This window comes from Neophocaena asiaeorientalis, unplaced genomic scaffold (assembly GCF_003031525.2).
Source record: "Neophocaena asiaeorientalis asiaeorientalis breed wild unplaced genomic scaffold, Neophocaena_asiaeorientalis_V1.1 scaffold1, whole genome shotgun sequence".
In the NCBI taxonomy this organism is placed as follows: Eukaryota; Metazoa; Chordata; class Mammalia; order Artiodactyla; family Phocoenidae; genus Neophocaena; species Neophocaena asiaeorientalis.
The window spans coordinates 5870230-5889543 of NW_020171981.1; the positions used below are offsets into that span (position 1 = coordinate 5870230).

General features: G+C 52.9%; 1 protein-coding gene across 11 annotated transcripts in view; it reads left to right on the plus strand.

Moving 5' to 3' along the window:
• Positions 1-19314, plus strand: part of ABCC3 (ATP binding cassette subfamily C member 3) — a 43559-nt gene that overhangs the window by 16540 nt on the left and 7705 nt on the right. For 5 of the 11 annotated variants that reach the window (XR_003003302.1, XR_003003304.1, XM_024745031.1 and 2 more), the window contains 19 exons: positions 331-522; positions 3645-3822; positions 3921-4082; positions 4960-5052; positions 6092-6295; positions 6401-6547; positions 6963-7050; positions 7421-7487; positions 7941-8067; positions 8149-8325; positions 12115-12282; positions 12587-12779; positions 13729-13843; positions 14032-14182; positions 14281-14488; positions 14782-15089; positions 16136-16335; positions 16481-16607; positions 17667-17768. Coding sequence is in view for 8 of the 11 variants with exons in the window: in XM_024745031.1 (XP_024600799.1) it covers positions 331-522; positions 3645-3822; positions 3921-4082; positions 4960-5052; positions 6092-6295; positions 6401-6547; positions 6963-7050; positions 7421-7487; positions 7941-8067; positions 8149-8325; positions 12115-12282; positions 12587-12779; positions 13729-13843; positions 14032-14182; positions 14281-14488; positions 14782-15089; positions 16136-16335; positions 16481-16607; positions 17667-17768 (3007 nt within the window). In the remaining 3 variants the exon portion in view is untranslated. Of the gene's footprint in view, positions 1-330; positions 523-2567; positions 3365-3644; positions 3823-3920; positions 4083-4959; positions 5053-6091; positions 6296-6400; positions 6548-6962; positions 7051-7420; positions 7488-7940; positions 8068-8148; positions 8326-12114; positions 12283-12586; positions 12780-13728; positions 13844-14031; positions 14183-14280; positions 14489-14781; positions 15090-16135; positions 16336-16480; positions 16608-17653; positions 17769-19314 lie in introns of those variants that run through there. The other 6 variants (XM_024745069.1, XM_024745077.1, XM_024745079.1 and 3 more) reach the window with 6 other exon arrangements.

Genomic DNA, 19314 nt, shown 5'->3' on the forward strand with positions numbered 1-19314 from the left:
GGCCACTAGCCAGCCCTGCCCATGTCTCCCTTCTTGTCAGCATCCCCCCTGGAGCCAGCCCTGGGCGGGGCACGGAGAGGACCACAGGTTGGGAATTGCTGGGTGTATAGTCCTTGAGGAGCAGTTAAGGCACCCCTTCACATATCCTCTAGCACCTGAAGACACTTGGGGATTCTCAGCTGGAAAGTCTCATTGTCCTTCCCCCTCCCAGTTCTGAGAGCCAAGGAAGCAGCTCCCCCTCCTACCCGGTCCTCGCCAGCCCCGGTGGCCCTTGGCTTCACGGAGCCCATGTGCCCATTCCTACCCACTGCTCCTTCCTCCCCGGACCAGACACCAGGCTGCGGAAGCTTCTGGGAAGAGACTGTCCAGCGAGGGTGAGGTGTTGCTGGGGGGCCGGCCCCAGGCTCAGGAGCCCCCCTTCCTGCGGGCCCTGATGGCCACCTTTGGCTCCAGCTTCCTCCTCAGCATGTTCTTCAAGCTGACCCAGGACCTGCTGTCCTTCATCAACCCGCAGCTGCTGAGGTCTCTCTCCACGCCCCCTCCCACGCGGCCCTTCCCGGGGCAAGGGGCTGGCTGGCTGGCCGGCCTCGGGGACAATGGGTAGAGAGAAGAGCCCCAGACCAGGAACCGAAGGGGCTATCCCCACTTTCTGTGTGACCTTTGGCGAGTGGCAGAGCCTCTGCACCTCATTTCCCCATTCACATCCAACTTATCTGGACTAAGTACAACTGCCAGGTACCCTGATGTATACATTAACATACATTCTCTCTTTAAATCCTCCTGACAATCCTACGGAGAGGTGCCCTTTTCCCATTTTACAAACAAGGAAGCAGAAAAGCAAAAAACAATCCAGAAAATGAGGAAATGGGAACTCAGAGAGGTGAAGTGACTTGGCCAAGGGTACACAGCTGGGAAAGATGGATTTCAGTCCAGGGCTCTGAACTCCATCTACGGTGCTCTTTCCAGATGATAGGCTCCGCCATCTCTCACGTGAGTGGCTTGGTCTAGAAAGAGCTCTCAAATGAGGGGATGGGAAGGAGCTAGCAGCTGAGCCCTCAATCCTCTGGCCCTCCAATCGTACATTTGTGCATTCATTCATTCAGTGAACATATTTTGAGCCCCCGGGTCCCAGAATGGTGCCAGACACTAGGTATACAAAGGTGACTAAGGTATGGTCTTAAAGTCTTGTGGGAGAAACCAATGTGTAAGTCTATTAGAGCACAGTGTGGGCGGAGGTGTACTTAGGTGTCTGAAAAAACCCCAGAGGAGCAAGGAAGCCAGCCTGGGAAGGGGCAGGGTACACTTGCCAGCCAGAGAGCTTATCAAGTTTGGAAAGACAGGCAATTTGCTGACTAGGTGAGGAAGGAGGGGAAGGTGCAAAGTCACAAAGGCCTGAAACAGCATAACTCAGGAACTCCAGGTACTTCTGAATGCTGTGGCGGGGGTGGGGGGGTGACCAAAGTGAGGGGCAGGACAACAAAGGGAGGGAGGGAGAGCTAAGGAAATCCTTGAAAGATTTGAAGCCAGGGAGGGGTATCTGGTTTTCATTCTGGAAGGATCCCCTGCCAGTAGTGTGGGGGAGGCAGGGCAGGGTGGCCACATGGAAATGGGCCAACCAGGTCCAAGGAAAGTCCAGGTCAGGAATGAGAAAGGATTCAGGAGCTACTCTCTGGAAATGAGTGTTGGTGCCAGGGAGAGGGAGGGCAAAAAGGTGACCTGGGTTCTGGCCTGGGTAGCTGGAGGATGATGGATCTTTTGCTGAGATGGTGAACTCAGCAGGAAGAGAGACCTGGGCCCTGGGCAAGGTGGTGAGGGGCATCTTGGCCATTTTGGGCCTGAGTTGCTGGAGATTCCCAGCTAGCTGGAGATCACATTTGCAGAGGCATCGGGTGGAAGCCCAGGGTCCCATATCTGTGGCTAACCTCTCCCAGAGAGCCCTGCAGAGGCCCCAGACAGAGCCCTAGGGCATTCTGACAGGTATGGGCGAGCAGAAGACTAGTGTGGGGGGACGAAGTGGGGAAAAGAACCCAGATTGTGGAGCAGGGCACAGAGAACCCTTATGGGGAAAGGTGTGGTCTCCAGTGAAGCAAGTTGACCAGTAAAATAGAGCCTGAGGAAGGCAACGTGGAGTTTGTGGGTGACTTTGCCAGGAACAGAGGCTGCGACACAAGGGAAGGGCCTGAGAATAGGGTTTCTGCAGTGGAGACGGGGCCAGTGGAGGTCTAGAAACTTCCTATAAAGGTTCTTAGTTTTCTAGGGTAACAGAGTACCACAGACTGGGTGGCTGAAAACAGAAATGTATTCTTTCACACTTCTGGAAGCCAGAGGTCTGAAATCAAAGTGTCAGTGGGTAGGTTCCTTCTAGAGGCTCTGGGTGAGAATCTGTTCCACGCCTCCCAGGTGCTGGTGGAGCTGGCAGTCCTTGGCATTCCTAGGCTTAGAGACTCGTCGCTCCGATCTCTGCCTCCATCTTTGCATGGCATCCTCCTGTGTGTGTGTGTGTGTGTGTGTGTGTGTGTGTGTGTGTCTGTCTGTCTGTCTGTCTGTCTGTCTGCATCTGTGTCTCTGTGTGCAAACCTCCCTCTCTTTTCTCTTATAAAGACACCAGTCACTGGATTATGGGCCACCCTACTCCAATATGACCTTATCTTAACTTGATTACATCTGCAAAGACCCTGTTTCCAAATAAGGTCACATGCACAGGTACCAGGGGTTATGACTTGAAATGTCTTTTGGGGAGTTACACCCAACCCACAGCAGAAGAAGCCTGGCCATGACTATGGAGGTTGCTCCATGGGGTCAAGGGGAGGTTTGTCCTAACATGGAAGAGACTTGGTCATGTCAGTCGGCCAAGGCACAGAGCTGCCAGTGGAGAGGAGGGGACTGAAGACCAGGAGAAAAAGGGGGCCAACGACGACACATGTTCCTGAGGAGACAGGTGGGATCCAGGGCTTGGGGGGCAGGACCCGGCGTGGAAAGTTGAAAGGACGCCTCCTGTCCTGAGGCAGGACAAAAGGAAGAGGGCAAGTGTTTGCAGGGAAGTTTGTAGTTGGCAGGGAGTTCTCAGTGGGAAGATTTAAGTGGGCAGCTGCTGAGAGAGGTGGGGAGTGAGGACAGGTGAGAGGATAAGAGGTGAAAAGGACTGTGGGAGAGGAAGTAGATTAGGGCCCCGGAGAAGGTCACTGGGCAGCGTGGGAGGCCGCTGATATTGAGATGGGTGGATTTGAGGGGCGAGAGTCTGTGTGGTCACGCAGTGGACTTCAGAGCCCTCGGCAGCCCAGAAGAAGATGCGGGAAAGTGTAATCAATGGACATGTTGCACTGCTTCCTGCCACACGGTCCAAGGAGGCAAGAAAGGCAGGCCGGTGAGGCAGGTGGCCAGAGGGTGATAAAGGGTTGGGTGGCGGGGGGCCATGGTAGGCAGGAAAGGAGGTGGAGGCAGAAAGGAGTAAGGATGGAGGGCTTGAGGCAGCTCTGCGCAAGTCCCCCTGGTCTGGGTGGGGGTGTGGAGGGCCAGCAGCCTCCCCCTGAGAGGTTTCAGAGGCAGGGGCAGAGTGGAGGCTGAGGGGAAAGGGGAGGGCAGCAGTAGAGGGAGTAGACTGGGGGAGCCCTGCCCACCCTCATGCCTCTCTCCTCACCTTCCAGCGTCCTGATCAGATTTATTTCAAACCCCACGGCCCCCACCTGGTGGGGCTTTCTGGTGGCCGGGCTGATGTTCGTGTGCTCCGTGATGCAGACTCTGATCTTACACCAGTATTACCGCTGCATCTTTGTGATGGGGTTGAGGTTTCGCACGGGCATCATAGGTGTCATCTACAGGAAGGTCAGCTGGAGCAGGGCATGGGGGGCTGGGGAAGCCAGCCCTGGGGAGCTTTGGAGAGACTCGCGGGCCCAGTCCGTCACCCTGCTGTCCACCTGCAGGCTCTGGTCATCACCAGTTCAGTCAAACGTGAGTCCACTGTGGGAGAAATTGTTAACCTCATGTCGGTGGACGCCCAGCGCTTCATGGATGTTGTCCCCTTCGTCAACCTGCTGTGGTCAGCACCACTGCAGATGATCCTGGCAGTGTACTTCCTCTGGCAGGTGACTCTTCTTTTTTTTTTTTTTTTTAATAAGTTTATTTATTTATTTAGTATTTATTTTTGGCTGTGTTGGGTCTTTGTCGCTGCGCGCGGGCTTTTCTCTAGTTGCGGCAAGCGGGAGCTACTCTTCCTTGCGGTGCGCGGGCTTCTCATTGCGGTGGCTTCTCTTGTTGCGGAGCACGGGCTTCAGTAGTTGTGGCTCACGGACTCAGTAGTTGTGGCTTTCAGGCTCTAGGGTGCAGGCTTAGTAGTTGTGGCTCATGAGCTTAGTTGCTCTGCGGCATGTGGGAATCTTCCCGGACCAGGGCTCGAACCCGTGTCCCCTGCATTGGCAGGCGGATTCTTAACCACTGTGCCACCAGGGAAGTCCTGGCAGGTGACTCTTGAACCCTGATCTCTGCCCCCTTCCTCTGACCTTCTCCTTCCTTCAGATGGGACAAGAGAGGGTTATTCTGGGTCAGCAGAGGGGTGGGGGACAGGACTGTGAGGTTGCCGGTGTCTGCAGTCACGTCTTTCTGGCCTGTGTGATAATCCTTCTCACAGAGCCCAGGGGAGGGAAGAGGGACTTGGAGGCAAGGTGGGTGTGACTCTGACTGTCATTGCCTGTCTTTATTTGCCTTCCTGTGTGTCTGGACACCCTTCTATGTCTGCCTGTTTGTCCCTATCTCTTGTCATTATCTGATGGCTGGCTGTTTTTGCAAATGTTTTTGTCATTTTGGCTTTATCTGTGTGTCTGCTTTTTGCTGTCCGTCTGTTTGGCTGACCATGATCTTTTGCTTCTTGCCCTTCCCTGCATTTCAGGTCAATAGGCCTCTGCCTGTTGGGTTCTGTCTATATACTCTGTTTGTCTGTCTAGTCTATCTATTGTGCCTCCTCAGAACCTGGGTCCCTCTGTCCTGGCTGGAGTCGCTCTCATGGTCTTGCTGATTCCGCTCAATGGAGCCGTGGCTGTGAAAATGCGTGCGTTCCAGGTGGGTGCTAGCAACTGCGCTGCTCCTGCCTGGAGCCTTGGCCAGGTACCTGGTGGAGAGCAGTCACTACTAACCTGGGCTTTACCAACTACCTTGCTCACCGAGTATGGACGGCTCCAAGCCACTTTCACAAACCTTAGCTTATTCTAGCCCCCAACCCTGAGAGGGTTTTAGAAACATTCTCATTTTGCAGCTGAGGAACCAAGGCTCATTATTTATTTGCAAACATTTACTGATGTCTTCCCTAGCTTCCCGCTGTACATAGGATAAATGACAAATTCCCTACCACCACCCACCAGGCCCCTGCTCACCTTTCAATCCCTCACCCCCTGGGATATGGCCAAGTTTCATCCAGTATGGCCTTTCTTTTCTCCAAATCAACAAGCTCTGAATACCTCTGGGCTACCATACATACTGTTCCCTGGAATGTGCTTCACCCTTCCTTCCTTGCCCAGTTCCCTCCCTTCCTTCACCTCCCAGCATAAACTCTGATTTCCCAGTCCCTACCCCATTATTCTCTCCCAGAATCCTGTAACTCCCATCGGAGTATGCGTAATAATTTATTAAGCATTTATTCAGGTGGTTGTTTGCTTCCTGTCTACGTCGCCCATCAGACTGTCAGCTTCATGATGGCCAGGGCTTTGAGGTGTTCTTCATTGTCTGCCCTACGTCTAGCACATGGCCTGGCACATAATAGGCACTCAATAAACTGGGGTGAATGAATAGATTGATTTGGCACGCTGCACCCTGGGTTATAGGGACTGGGGAACAAAGAGGAATAAGGGATCTATTCCCTTAGAAACCCAGAGAAGGGAAAGAGGATGCTGCCTGCGAGGGTCAGTGGTGGGGCACTGAGGCTGGAGCTGGATTTTGTCCAGGGCAGGCTGGGTATTCCAGGCTGGGCTGCAGCACGGGCAGGCAGGGAGGAACGGTGAGCAGTCCGGCTGCCCTGTGTGTGTGAGTGCAGGGAAGGTGTGAGCCCCTGTGGGTAGAGGTCTGGGGAGGGGCTCGGGGTGTGTACTTTCCACACTCTCCGTAGGTAGAGCAAATGAAACTCAAGGACTCACGCGTCAAGCTGATGAGCGAGATCCTGGGTGGCATCAAGGTGCTGAAGCTGTATGCCTGGGAGCCCAGCTTCTTGAAGCAGGTGGAGGACATCCGGCAGGAGGAGCTCCGGCTGATGCGCCAGGCTGCCTACCTCCACGCCACGTCCACTTTCATCTGGATCTGCACCCCCTTCCTGGTGAGGCGCCCCTGCCTGGGCTGGCGTCTCGCCTCCTGCCTGGCCAGCCCGGGCCCCTGGACCCTGCAGACGCCACCCTGACACCCATTCCCCACCCCTGCCCAGGTGACCCTGACCACCCTCGGGATGTACGTGTCCGTGGACAAGAACAATGTGCTGGATGCTGAGAAGGCCTTTGTGTCCGTGTCCCTGTTCAACATCTTAAAAATCCCCCTCAACATGCTGCCCCAGTTGATCAGCAACTTGGCCCAGGTAATGCTGGACAGGGCGGGGGCTCTGCTGGAGTGCGGGCAGGTTGATGGGGTCCCTTAGGGTCAGGGGATAATCAGGGAGAGTTATTGCGATCGGGGGAGGGCCATCTGGCATTATGAAGAATTGTTCCAAGTTGAATGAGGTCATTAGAGTCAGGGGCCATTTGGAGTCAGAGGAAGTCAGGTAAGGTCCTTGGAAACCCAAGTTCTGGAGACAGCCTCCTGTTACCAACCTGGACCCTGTCTTTGGCCTTGAGAGCCAGCCAAGACTCAGTCATGGGAGGGGCCCTAGCACCAGCCTCTGGGCCCTCAGGGGGCCCAGCCTCACCCAGGAAGTTGGGGGCTAACAAGGGTAAGAGGAGATGGTACAGGAAGAGCACAGCTTCCCGGGCTGACCCGCACCCTTCTGCATGCAGACCAGTGTGTCTCTGAAACGGATCCAGCATTTCCTGAGCCAAGATGAACTTGACTCCCAGTGTGTGGAAAGAAAGACCATCACCCCAGGTCCAGACAGCCTCTACCTGGGTTGCCCTTGCCCCAGCCCCTGCTCCAGAAAATTCTCTGTTCCAAGCTTTTAACTTTTCTCCTGTGACCCCCTTTTCTTCATCCTCTTTTCGTATCTGCTCTCACTCTGTGCCCGCCTTCTTCCTCTTCTTGCTCTTTTCTCTCCTCTCGTCGTCTCTCTCCAGGCCTCCCCCACCACCTTCCTTCCCTAGGGCTCCCCCTGCTCCTCCCCAGGACTTCCTGTCTCCCCTCCCTGCCCCCCCACAAGATTCCCTGCCCTCCCCCTAGGGCTTCCCACACCTCTCCCCACCCAGGGATCCTCCTCCCCTTGCCCTGGGCCCCCTGACGCTGTACACCTCTGTCCTCCCAGGCTATACTGTCACCATACACAATGGCACCTTCACCTGGTCCCAGAACCTACCACCCACCCTGCACAGGTACCAGCTTCCCCTTCCCTTCTCAGCTGCCTAAAGTGAGCCAAAGGTCAGGTCAATAGCGGAACCCAACCCCACTCTCACGCTTCAGTCTTTGGCCTGAGAAGCAGGAAGAGCCTCAGCTTGCCAGGGTGGTGTCTGAAAGGGAGGAGGGCTTGGGTCTCCAGGTGGAAGGTGGGGGACCAAAACCCTGATTCCAGGGCTTCCCTGGTGGCGCAGTGGTTGAGAGTCCGCCTGCCGATGCAGGGGACGCGGGTTCGTGCCCCGGTCCGGGAAGATCCCACATGCCGCGGAGCGGCTGGGCCCGTGAGCCATGGCCGCTGAGCCTGCGCGTCCGGAGCCTGTGTTCCGCGACGGGAGAGGCCACAACAGTGAGAGGCCCGTGTACCGCAAAAAAAAAACAAAAAAAAACCCTGATTCCTCCTCTGACTGGGCTACTTGTCTTCTTGCCCCCAGCCTAGATATCCAGGTGCCAAAAGGGGCACTAGTGGCTGTGGTGGGGCCTGTGGGTTGTGGGAAGTCCTCCCTGTTGTCTGCCCTGCTGGGAGAGATGGAGAAGCTGGAAGGCAAGGTGTATATGAAGGTGAGAGGGGCAGGGACTCCTGGGAAGGGAAGCTTGGCCAGGCCTTGGGCAAACCCCGAGGTAAACTTCTCCTTTGGCCAGGGCTCCGTGGCCTACGTGCCCCAGCAGGCATGGATACAGAACTGCACTCTTCAGGAAAATGTGCTGTTTGGCCAAGCCCTGGACCCCAAGCGGTACCAACAGGCTCTGGAGGCCTGTGCCCTGCTGGCTGACCTGGAGGTGCTGCCTGGTGGAAGCAAGACAGAGATCGGAGAGAAGGTAGGCTCCTCTTTCATCCTCTGGGGAGTTAGCACATATAGCTGCCCACCTCAATCCAGCCCAGGTCCAGATATGCATTCATTCATTCACACATTCATGTAGTATCATGCCTAGCTGTGTGCTAGGCACTGGTGAAACAGAGCTATTACTGGGGGAAACTGACCTGTAAACAGGTAGGTGCTGTAGAATGTCCTGGGGGCCAGGCTGAAGGCCTGTGCAGGGTACTGGAAGGCAGTAACGGGGTGGTCTGCATAAGGAAAAGCATCACTTTTGAGCTGAATCTTAATAGCTAAGGAAGAAGCTCTCATCATTCATCAGATTTTATTACCTACCTACTATATGCCAGGCAATATTATACAGTAGTAAATACACCAGACTAAAATCTCTGCCTTCATATAGCTTACATTCTACTGGGGGAAAGAGATGATAGCAAGATAAATCAGTAAAATATATAATATTAGATAAACGCTAAGGGGAAAGAATGAAACAGGGAAGGGATATAGGAGTATGTGCAGGGTTGTATTGTTAATGTGCTTTGGGAAAACCTCACTGAGAATCGGAGACTTGAACAAAGTGAGGGGGTGGTCCGTATCTTCGAACATGAAGCCCTGTCTGGGACATTTGAGGCAGCGAGAGCAGTAAGTGCAAAGGCCCTGAGGCAGGAGTGTGATTGGACCATTTAAGGACCAGCAAGAAGAACAATGTGGATGGAGTGGAATGAGCAGGGATGAGGAGGAGATGAGGTCAGTGAGGTGTCCAGGCAGCCAGGTCACATTGGGCCTTGGAGACCACTGTAAGAACTGTGGCTTTTACCAAGTGATGGAAAGCGTTTGAAAGCCAAGGGATGGCGGATGGACTGGCATTTCTGTGCAATTTGATGTGACTGGAGGTTAGAAGGGGTGTGGCAGAAACAGGGTAACGTAGAGCCTTGAAGACTTTGATTAAGGTTTTGACCTTTACCCTAAAAATCATGGGACATCAGTGGAAGTTTTTATTTTTTAATTAATTTATTAATTTTTAACAGTCGCAAAATATACATAGCATAAATCTTTACCTTAGAAATCCTTTTAAGTATATAGGTCAGTAGTGTTAAATATACTTACATTGTTGTACAGGCAATCTCCAGAACTCTCTTTATCTTGCAAAACTAAAACTCTGTACCCGTTAAACAGCAACTTTTACTTATCCATTCATCCATCAATGGATACTTGGGTTGCTTACGCCTTTCAGCTATCATGACTAAAGCTGCTATGGACACGGGTGTGCAAAGATCTTTTCAAGACCCTACTTTCAATTCTTTTTAGTACATACCCAGAAGTGGAATTGCTAAATCATAATTCTATTTTTTTTTATTATTTTTGGAGGAACTGCCATACTATTTTCCATAGTGGCTGCACCATTTAACATTCCCACCCACAGTACACAAGGTCTCCAACTTCTACACATTCTGGACAACACTTGTTGTTTTCTGGGGTGGTTGTTTGGTTTTTTGTTTTTGTTTTTTGGTAGTAGTCATCCTAATGGATGTGAGGTGGTATCTCATTGAGGTTTTGATTTGCATTTCCCAGTGATTACTAATGTTGAGCATCTTTTCACGTGTCTATTGGTAGTTTGTATATCTTCTCTGGAGAAGTATCTATTCAAGTCCTTTGCCCAGATTTTATTCAAGTTGTTTGGTTTTTTGTTGTTGAGTTGTAGGCATTCTTTATACATACTAGATATTAACCCCCTATCAGATATATGAGTTGCAAATATTTTCTCCTCTTCTGAAGGTTGTCTTTTCACTCTGCTGATTGTGTCCTTTGATGCACAGAAGTTTTCGATTTTAATGTGATCCAATTTTTCTATTTTTACTTTTGTTGCTTGTGCTTTTAGTGTCTTATCCAAAAAAATCATTGCCAAGTCCAATGTCATGAAACTTTTCCCTTGTGTTTTCCTCTGAGTTTTATAGCTTCACCTCTTTTTTTATATACTGAAGATTTCAGTGTCTCAAAGCAAAGACATCCTCTTACATAACTATAGTTGAGTTATCAAAATCAAGAAATTTATCATTAATACAGTATTATTATCTAATTGACTGTCTGACATTTGAAATGTCATCATTTGTCCCAGTAATGTCTTTTTTAGCTATTTTCTTTCCTGGTCTAGGGTTCAATCCAGGATCATGAGTTTCATTTAGTTGTCATATCTCTTTATTCTCAATCAATCTGGATAATTCCTCAGTCTTTGTCTTTTAGAACATCAACACTTTTGAAGAGTACAGGCCAGTTATTTTGCAGAATGTTTCTCAATTTGAACACGATTAGATTCGGAATATATTTTTTTGGGGAAAAGCCAAAGAAGTAACGTTGTGTCCTTCTTGGCGCATCATATCAGGAGACACACGATGTCGGTTCATGCGTTACTGACAATGTTAACTTTGATCTCTTGATTGAGGTGGTATCGTCTACTGATGATTTCATTTGATGACTTTCATTGATGATTTTTGTCTGAGTCAGTGTTTACTATGATGTTGGCCAAATGTTGATTTTCTAACTCCATTCCTTCTATAGTTATTAGTTGACTTATTACTTATTCATTAATTTTTTTATATCAACGTGGGCTCATGGATTCTTATTTGATTCAACGTGTTATAATCCATTACCATCATTTTTTACCTTGACGTTCAACTTGTCAGTGAAGAGCTTTAAGCAGGGACAGGAATTGCATTTTGAAAAGCTGCCCTGGCTGCAGTGTGGAGGGGCCCAAAGGCACAGGAACCAGTGAGGGGGCTCTCGTGGTGCCCTGGGGAAATGAGGGCCTGAGCCTGGCAGTCGGGATGGGAAATTTTTAAGTAGGAGTCCGAGATTATAGGAACCCAGAGTAGACCTCCTGATCTACGATACAACTCCTCCTTCCCATCTCTCCTGGACCCACACTGACCTCGCACACACAAGCCTGATTTAGTGCCCAGAACATAGTAGCACTGGAGAAAGACGGGTTGGTTGAATGCAGGCACGTCCACGCGTCTCAGTCACTACAGCTTCCATGTCCACCCCTCGCTTCTCAGCAGCTCCAGCTCCCAACCCACATTTGTTCTACCCAGGGGTCAGTTGCTCAGGGTACCCCCAAAGAGCTGGGCCTGTTCCAGAGGGAATGAGGAAAGCTGGTGGTAGGAAAGCAGGCTATACCTCTGGGGTCTGCCCTCTAGGCCCAGCCCTGCTGCTGTGTACCTCAGTTTCTGCATAATGGCTTTAAGGAGTGAACTTACCTCCCCTTTGGTACGTGAATGATCTCGGGGTTGATGAATTCTGGGGTGGATGCTGGGTTTCCATCCTTGCTTTTGCCCTTAATAGTTTGGGACCCTGGACAAAGTCATTAACATCTTAAGCTCTAGTTTCTTCCTCTAGAAAGTGGGGCTAATGATACCTCCCTGGAAAGACTGACAAGAGGACCAAATGGGATAATTGTTATGAAAGTCATCTGCGAACCGTATGCTTGATGGGAGACTGAAAGTTCTGTTAAGGACCTCCTGGGGATTTCCAGCCTCCCAGAGTATGAAGGTGGAAGGCAGGGAAACCAGTTGGGCAGGGAGCATGATGTCCTCACCTGCCCTGGGAGGACCCTGAGAGCCACCACCCCTTCCTCCATGGCCTTAGAGCTTCCCAGGTACAGGACCAGGCATATGAAATGTGAATTTAGAGGTCTGCCTTTTTGAATGACAATAGACAGAGCCCTTGTCCCCCTGTGATGGCCTGACTCCCTTCTACCCAATACACACCTCTCACCTCCCTCCTCCAACCCATCCAGGGCATTAACCTGTCTGGGGGCCAGCGTCAGCGGGTCAGTCTGGCCCGAGCTGTCTACAGTGACGCTGACATTTTTTTGCTGGATGACCCATTGTCAGCCGTGGACTCCCACGTGGCCAAACATATCTTTGACCAAGTCATTGGGCCAGAAGGTGTGCTGGCAGGAAAGGTGAGTCCTCCCAGAGGCTAAGGGGGCTAAGATGAGGTCTAGGGCCACAGGAGAAGACTGGTGGGAGGCCAAGGGGTTCGGGTGAGACCTGGAGGTATGGAGGGCCTGAGGAACAGGAGCGTGGGCTGGGCAGTGGGGGAAACCTGGGGCGGGGGTGGGGGACGGTGCCCCTCAGGCGCTGAGCACAGGGTGAGTCCCTGATGTGTCTGCCCCTGCTGCCGGCACACAGGCACCTCACACTCGCCCCGTGCCAGGGCTGTGTGCTGAGGGCAGTGGGAGTGATAGCCTGCTGCCTTCTCCCCAGACACGGGTGCTAGTGACGCATGGCATCAGCTTCCTGCCCCAGACGGACTTTGTCATAGTGCTAGCCGACGGGCAGGTGTCTGAGATTGGCACTTACGCAGCCCTGCTGCAGCGCAATGGCTCCTTTGCCAACTTTCTCCGCAACTATGCACCTGATGAGGGCAAGAAGCACCAGGAGGCCGACAGCAGGACCGGTATCTGCCATTCTTGGCCCTCCGTATTCCCCTGCCCTCCCAGCATCTCCGCTGTCCTGGAGCCTCTGAGTGTCTGTGGACAGGCCCAGTGTTTCACAAGGGAGGTTCTGGGGAACTTGGACCATCTGCGTGATGTCAGACATCACCAGCAGGGAAAGTGAAGTGGATGGATTCAAGCCCTTCCTCCTCATCTGCCTTCACGTGTCCAAAGGGCCTAAGGGCCCAGGCCCAGCTTGTACGGCAAAACTGTTTCACAGATGAACTGTTTAGTAAATGTGCAAATGCTTGGAAAAGTCATTTCTTTATCAACAAATATTTATTGAGCAATTACTATGTCCAGGCACTATTCCAGGCGCTGAGACAGGAATAAACAAACAGAAAAATCCCTGTCCTCGTGGAGCATATTGAGACCCCTTTGTTGTCCAGTCCTGGCTCCCCAGCCCCAGGCTCCCGGCTGGCTCACAGACCTTCTCCTGGGCTTTCTCTCCTACTTCCGGATATGCAGCTAACACGTCTCGAGCATTTACTAAGGGCTATGCCCCTTGCAAGCTCTTGACACACATTCTTTCCTTTAATCCTCACAAGGACACAATGAAGTAGGTACTATTATTATCCCCATTTTCATGCCTGCCTAAACCCATGCGGTGAGGAAGTGGGATTTTAGCTCAGCCGGCCTGACTCTAGAGCCCAAGCTCCTGACCCTTACATTTGAATCCCCTTCTACGTAGTCCCTGATGGGACGCTTTTCTTCCTGTCTGACCTAAGTCTTTCTTGCCACCCTTTTTCTTTCCAACACGAAATTCGTCGTTTACTTTTATTGTTACTCTTGCTCACCTCTCACCTCGCCTCTGGCTTGTCCATTCAGGCCTCTTCATTGGAGTGGGGCAGGGCATACCAGGGGCCTGCAGGGTGAGCTAGCCAAGCTCTCCTTTCTGCCTCCCCGCTGCAGCCTTGGAGGACAAAGAGGATGAGGAGGTGCTGCTGACTGAGGACCCGCTCAGCAATCACACAGACCTGACGGTTCATGAGCCAGTGACATACGAGGTCCAGAAGCAGTTTATGAGGTGAGCACCTGGGAGCTCTCAGCCCCCGGGAGACGGTACCAGGGCTCCCAAGCCCTGACGGGGGGCACAGGTGGGCGTTCTCCCTGACACACCCCAGGCCTCCGGCTGCAGCCTGAACCTCCTTCTGGGGCTCTGTCTGTGGCTGTGCTGGAGGCCTCCTCCCTGGGCCTGACCAGTTGCCTCCGCAGACAGCTGAGTGCCATGTCCCTGGAAAGAGAGGGCCAGGGTCGGCCTGTGCCCAGGAGGCGCCTAGGTGCGGCAGAAAAGGTAGTGCAGGCAACAGAGGCCAAGGCGAGTCGTGTGCTGCTGACCCAGGAGGAGAAGGTGGAGATGGGCACTGTGAGTAGCTTGGGCGGGGAGGGATGGAGAGGGTGGGCAGGCCCCTAGCAGTCCCGGGGCTCACCGGAGTCCTCTGTGCAACCGCTGTGGCCATGCAGGTGAAGCTGAGTGTGTTCTGGGATTACGCCAGGGCCGTGGGGCTCTGTGCCATGCTGACCATCTGTCTGCTGCACGGGGGTCAAAGTGCGGCTGCCATTGGGGCCAACGTCTGGCTCAGTGCCTGGACCGGTGAGGCTGTGGTGAACGGCCAGCAGAACAACACCTCCCAGAGGCTGGGTGTCTACGCCGCCTTGGGAATTCTGCAAGGTGAGCCTGCAGAGATACCTAGAAGGGGCTACGGTGGCCCCTTCCTCATCTCTGGGCTGCTGGGTCCCCCAAACCATGCCCTTGCCTCTGAATCTCTCTCCACTGTCGCAGCCCCAGGGACTCCCCAACCCACCCTAGCAGTCTACCTGCCTCTGGCCCTGTCTAGCTCATCCTAGCCATGCTGGGCCTCTTAGCCCGCCTAGTTCACCGAGGCTATCCCCCATCTCGGAACCTGCCCCTGCGTGCCTGCCACCTGGCCCAGGTGAACGAGCGCCCCTCTCCTCCTCCACCAGGGCTCCTGGTGATGCTGTCAGCCATCATGATGGCGGTGGGAGGCGTCCAGGCCGCGCGCTTGCTTCACCAGGCACTGCTGTACAACAAGATGCGCTCGCCACAGTCCTTCGATACGATGCCCTCAGGCCGCATCCTCAACCGCTTCTCCAAGGACGTCTACATCATCGATGAGGTTCTGGCTCCCACCATCCTGATGCTGCTGAATTCCTTCTACAACTCCATCTCCACCCTCGTGGTCATCGTGGCCAGCACGCCACTCTTTGCTGTGGTCATCCTGCCTTTGGCTGTCCTCTACCTCTTTGTGCAGGTGTGCCCTGAGTGGGTGGGCGTGGCTTTTTGGGGGCATGGCCGTTGTGTGGCCGGGGGCCACCAGTGGTGGGATGTAGGGAGGTCAGGCCCCGCAGCTTCACAGCTGGATTTGGTTCAGCAAATACCTCTTTGAAACTCATTTTCCTCACGTGTAAAATAGAATCATAGAGCCTACCTCACAGAGCTGTTGATAGGATAAAATGAAATCCTTGTAAATTGTGACTGGCCCTAGAACTCCTTCCTGCTGGCTAAATATTGTCAACAGTTTGAGACACATTATCCTTTCCTTCTTCTTAGATATATCTAAACTTACGTACATGTTTTTAACATGGATGAGTTGATGACATTCAGATACAGCTACCTATAAAAGGCATTTGTGTTTCTGAGCCCCTATCCTGCCATTAATTAATCAGTCGATGAAGGTAATCCACAGGTGGCCAGAAGCTCAGGCCTGTGTGTGAAGACTGTGCTCTGTGCTGGGACGGGGGACTCTCAGATGCAAATCCTACATGGCCCTGGCCATCTTGGGGCCCACAGGGTAGAAGATGGAAGGTGGAGGCAGAACTGTGTTTTTGTGGGGCTGAAGTTTAAACAACTGGGGGGTGGGGCGGGGAGAGGCTCTTTAAGAAAAAGAATACAAAATTATCTTATTTTTGCAAATTTTGCAAAATTCTGATTGTGTGAACACACTGCTAGGGCCCCTCATCGTCACTGACAGGAGGCAAAGCAGAGTCAGTGCAATAATCTAGGCCCCTGCAGAGGTGAGGGGTTCAGGAGCTGAGAGGCAATCGGGCAAGGCTTCGTGGACAAAGTGGCCTGGAAGAGTGAGCAGAGCTGACCAGAGGGGAAGGGTGGGATGGGTTCGTGGAGCCGTATCAGGCCCCCAAGTCTTGGGTTCTTCCGGGCGGAGCGGGAGGAAGGGAACAAGGTCTTATGGGGCAGTGGAACTGACGGGGAGGCGGCTCACATGGGTCCAGAGGATGTGCTGGACTGAGTTGGGGCCCCACGGTCCTGACTCCAAGCTCTTTCTCCATCCTCTGTCAGCGCCTCTATGTGGCTACGTCACGGCAACTGAAGCGGCTGGAATCTGTCAGCCGCTCACCCATCTACTCCCACTTTTTGGAGACGGTGACCGGCTCCAGCGTCATCCGGGCCTATGGCCGCAGCCAGGACTTCGAGGCCATCAGTGATGCTAAGGTGGACACCAACCAGAGGAGCTGCTACCCTTACATCGCCTCCAACAGGTCAGAAGCAGCTCCCTCAGCCCCTGCTCCTCCCAGGAGTTTCCACCAGTGTCTCTGCGGCAGAGACCCTGGTGTTCTGGGTCCAAGCCCCTAAACAGCCCCCTTCTTGCATCCGCCCCATTTCCTCCTTGCCTAATCCCCACAGGTGGCTGGGGGTCCGAGTGGAGTTCGTGGGCAACTGTGTCGTGTTCTTCACTGCACTCTTTGCTGTGATTGGGAGAAGCAGCCAGAGTCCAGGGCTGGTGGGCCTGTCTGTGTCCTATGCCCTACAGGTACGCAGAGGTCTGGGTCCTGGGTCAGGGCCACCACTGGGGCAGAGGCCACACAGGTTTCACAAGCATCTCCTGAGCACCTCGCTCTGCCCCAAATGGGGACCAGCCACAGGTTCCGCTCCACGGGACTGTGAGCTCCCAGTCAAGTGTGGAGAGTCACTCCCACCAGCAGGGGATGGTACTGTGGGGTGCACAGACCTTAGTGGAGGAAAGGCACAAAACGTAGGAGCCCAGAGGAGGTCTCTACCTTGGAGTGTTGGAGAAATTATCTTGGAGCTTGGCCCCGAGAGACAAATAGAATTTGCCCTGCCTGCATAAGATCTAGAGGTCGACCCTGACCGGGGTCCGGGGGCAGGGACGTGGAGAGCTGGAATACACCTCATTTCACAAGCCTGCAGAGAAAGTACACGGAGCAGGTAACTGGAGCCTGGGAAGGTCACCCTGATATCAGCCTGTATTGTCAAAGCATTAAATAACTGCAGATGGAATTTTTGTGAAGCAGATCACATTTGCAATGCCCCAGGTGACTCAAGTCTTGAATGTTTGGTAAACAAAGGACAGTCCAGACAGGTCAGTCTTCTCAGACTTTAATGAGCATATGAATCACCTGGAGATTTAAACTGTAGATTCTGATACCAGAGACCCAGGGCTCTGGCTTCAGCGTTGTCTATCGAGGCTCCTTGATCCACGAAGTGTGGTCCAAGGACCAGTTGCATCAACATCATCTGGGAGCTTCTTGGCCACGTAGAATCCCGCGTCCCACCACAAACCTACTGAATTAGAAGCTACATTTTCACAAGATTCCCTGGGAGATCTTTCTTGTGCATATTAAAGTTTAAGAAACACTGGGCTGGGTGGCCTTTTGTTAAGTCTGCATTGTCACTGCCTGAGGTACAGTTGTGATTTGAGCCCCAGGTGGCACTGCTATGGGTTTGCCCGGGCCCACCTGGGTCATAGCTGGGATAGGATAGCAGCATAGTCAAGGAGTCTGAACTCCTCCCAGAGGCATTTCAGGGGGAGGAGCGATCGCCCCGCTTATGACCCAGCCCCTTTGGCTAGGTGACGTTGGCTCTGAACTGGACGATACGAACGCTATCAGACTTGGAGTCTAATATTGTGGCCGTGGAGAGAGTCAAAGAGTACTCCAAGACGGAGACTGAGGTGGGTACGGGATGAGCCTGGGGCAGGGAGGGGTGCTTGGAGACCCACCATCTCTACACCCCCAGGCCAGCTGTTCAGGTGGCTCCTCATTCGTTCAACCCTTCTTGAGTGTCAACCAGAGGTCTATGTGAGGAGGTGTAGGGCAAGACAAGGTCTGCCCTCAAGCAGTTCCTGATGTAGTGGGAGAGGACAGCTCCCGTTGTTCCAAGCCCTCCTTGGTCACAGTACCTGGTCCTCCCTGGCACCCCCCGGTCCCGTGTCCTGCCTCTGTCCCTCTGTCCACAAGTTCATCCAGCCTGGATCCTATGCTCCACCAGTGCCAGTGCTCTCAACTCCCTTGCCCTTCTCTCTCTCAGTCATCCTCACCCCAGTTGAGCCCACCTGTCTACCTTCTGAAACACGCCGGTGCTCAGCTGCTAAAACGTTGCTGGAGAAAATCATAGATTTTACTTCAAGTTTATCACCACACACCACGGCTGGGTGTTCCTGTTTTGCTTCTCCAAGAAGCGTGTGTTCCCACTTTCAGAAAGTTCTGTTTTGACCGTTCTCTTTCCTTAAACCCCTACATGCCCTCCTCCCTGTGCTCAGTCATCGACCGAATGACTCAGTCATCGGTCACCACAGGCTCAGTCATCAACCTTGCCTAACGCTTCAGTGAGAAAACGGCTTTACAAGACGTGAACTCCCTCAGCCTTCCTGCCTCCAGACTTTCAGATCTGCCTGTGTCCCTTCCACCTTCTTCCTTTCTCATTTCAAAGTCCACTCCCTCTACTTCTTCGCATGGCCACCCAAGGACTTCACTTCCTCAGTCACACCCTCCATCTGCTACGTCATCCATCTTGCTCCCTCTGTTGGATGATTCCCATCCACACGCGAAAATAAGCTCTTGCAGCTTCCATTCTAGACACTCAAACCAACCCTCCCTTTCCCCTGTATCCTATGTCCCATTTCTCTGTTCTCCTTTGTCGTGAAACTGGCTTTAAAATATGGTCTGCAGGTGCTCTCCCCACTGCCTCATCACCCTGTAGCCTGGTTTCTGGCCCTATCACTCCACTGAACCCACTCACCAATGATTTTCCCACTTCCCGACCTAGCGACACTTTTCTGTTCTCATCTAATGCAACCGCTCAGCAACATTCAGACAAATAGCCCCTCTCTCCTACTTGGAAAGCACTTCATGGCTTCTGTGACCTGAGCTCCTGCCCTGTCAGCCCCCATTGAGCCCCACCCCACCTGTTCCTCCCAACCTGGCCTCTCCTGCCCGTGGGGCCCCCATCTACCCCTGTCTTCCCCAGGCATCCCCTATCATTCCCTCATCCCCCATTCTCTGGGATCTTCAAATTCTCCCTCTTCGTGCCTAGCATTCCCATATCCCCTCTCTACACACATGATCCTGTCTCCACATTCTCAAAAATTCTGCCCCCAACCCTACCGTCCATTCTTTTGACACCTCCTCAAGAAAGCGGTCTATCTATACTGGCTGCTTTGCTTTGTGACTGCTGACAGTCTGACCACCCCCCCATTTCAAAACACCCTCCCCTCTCCC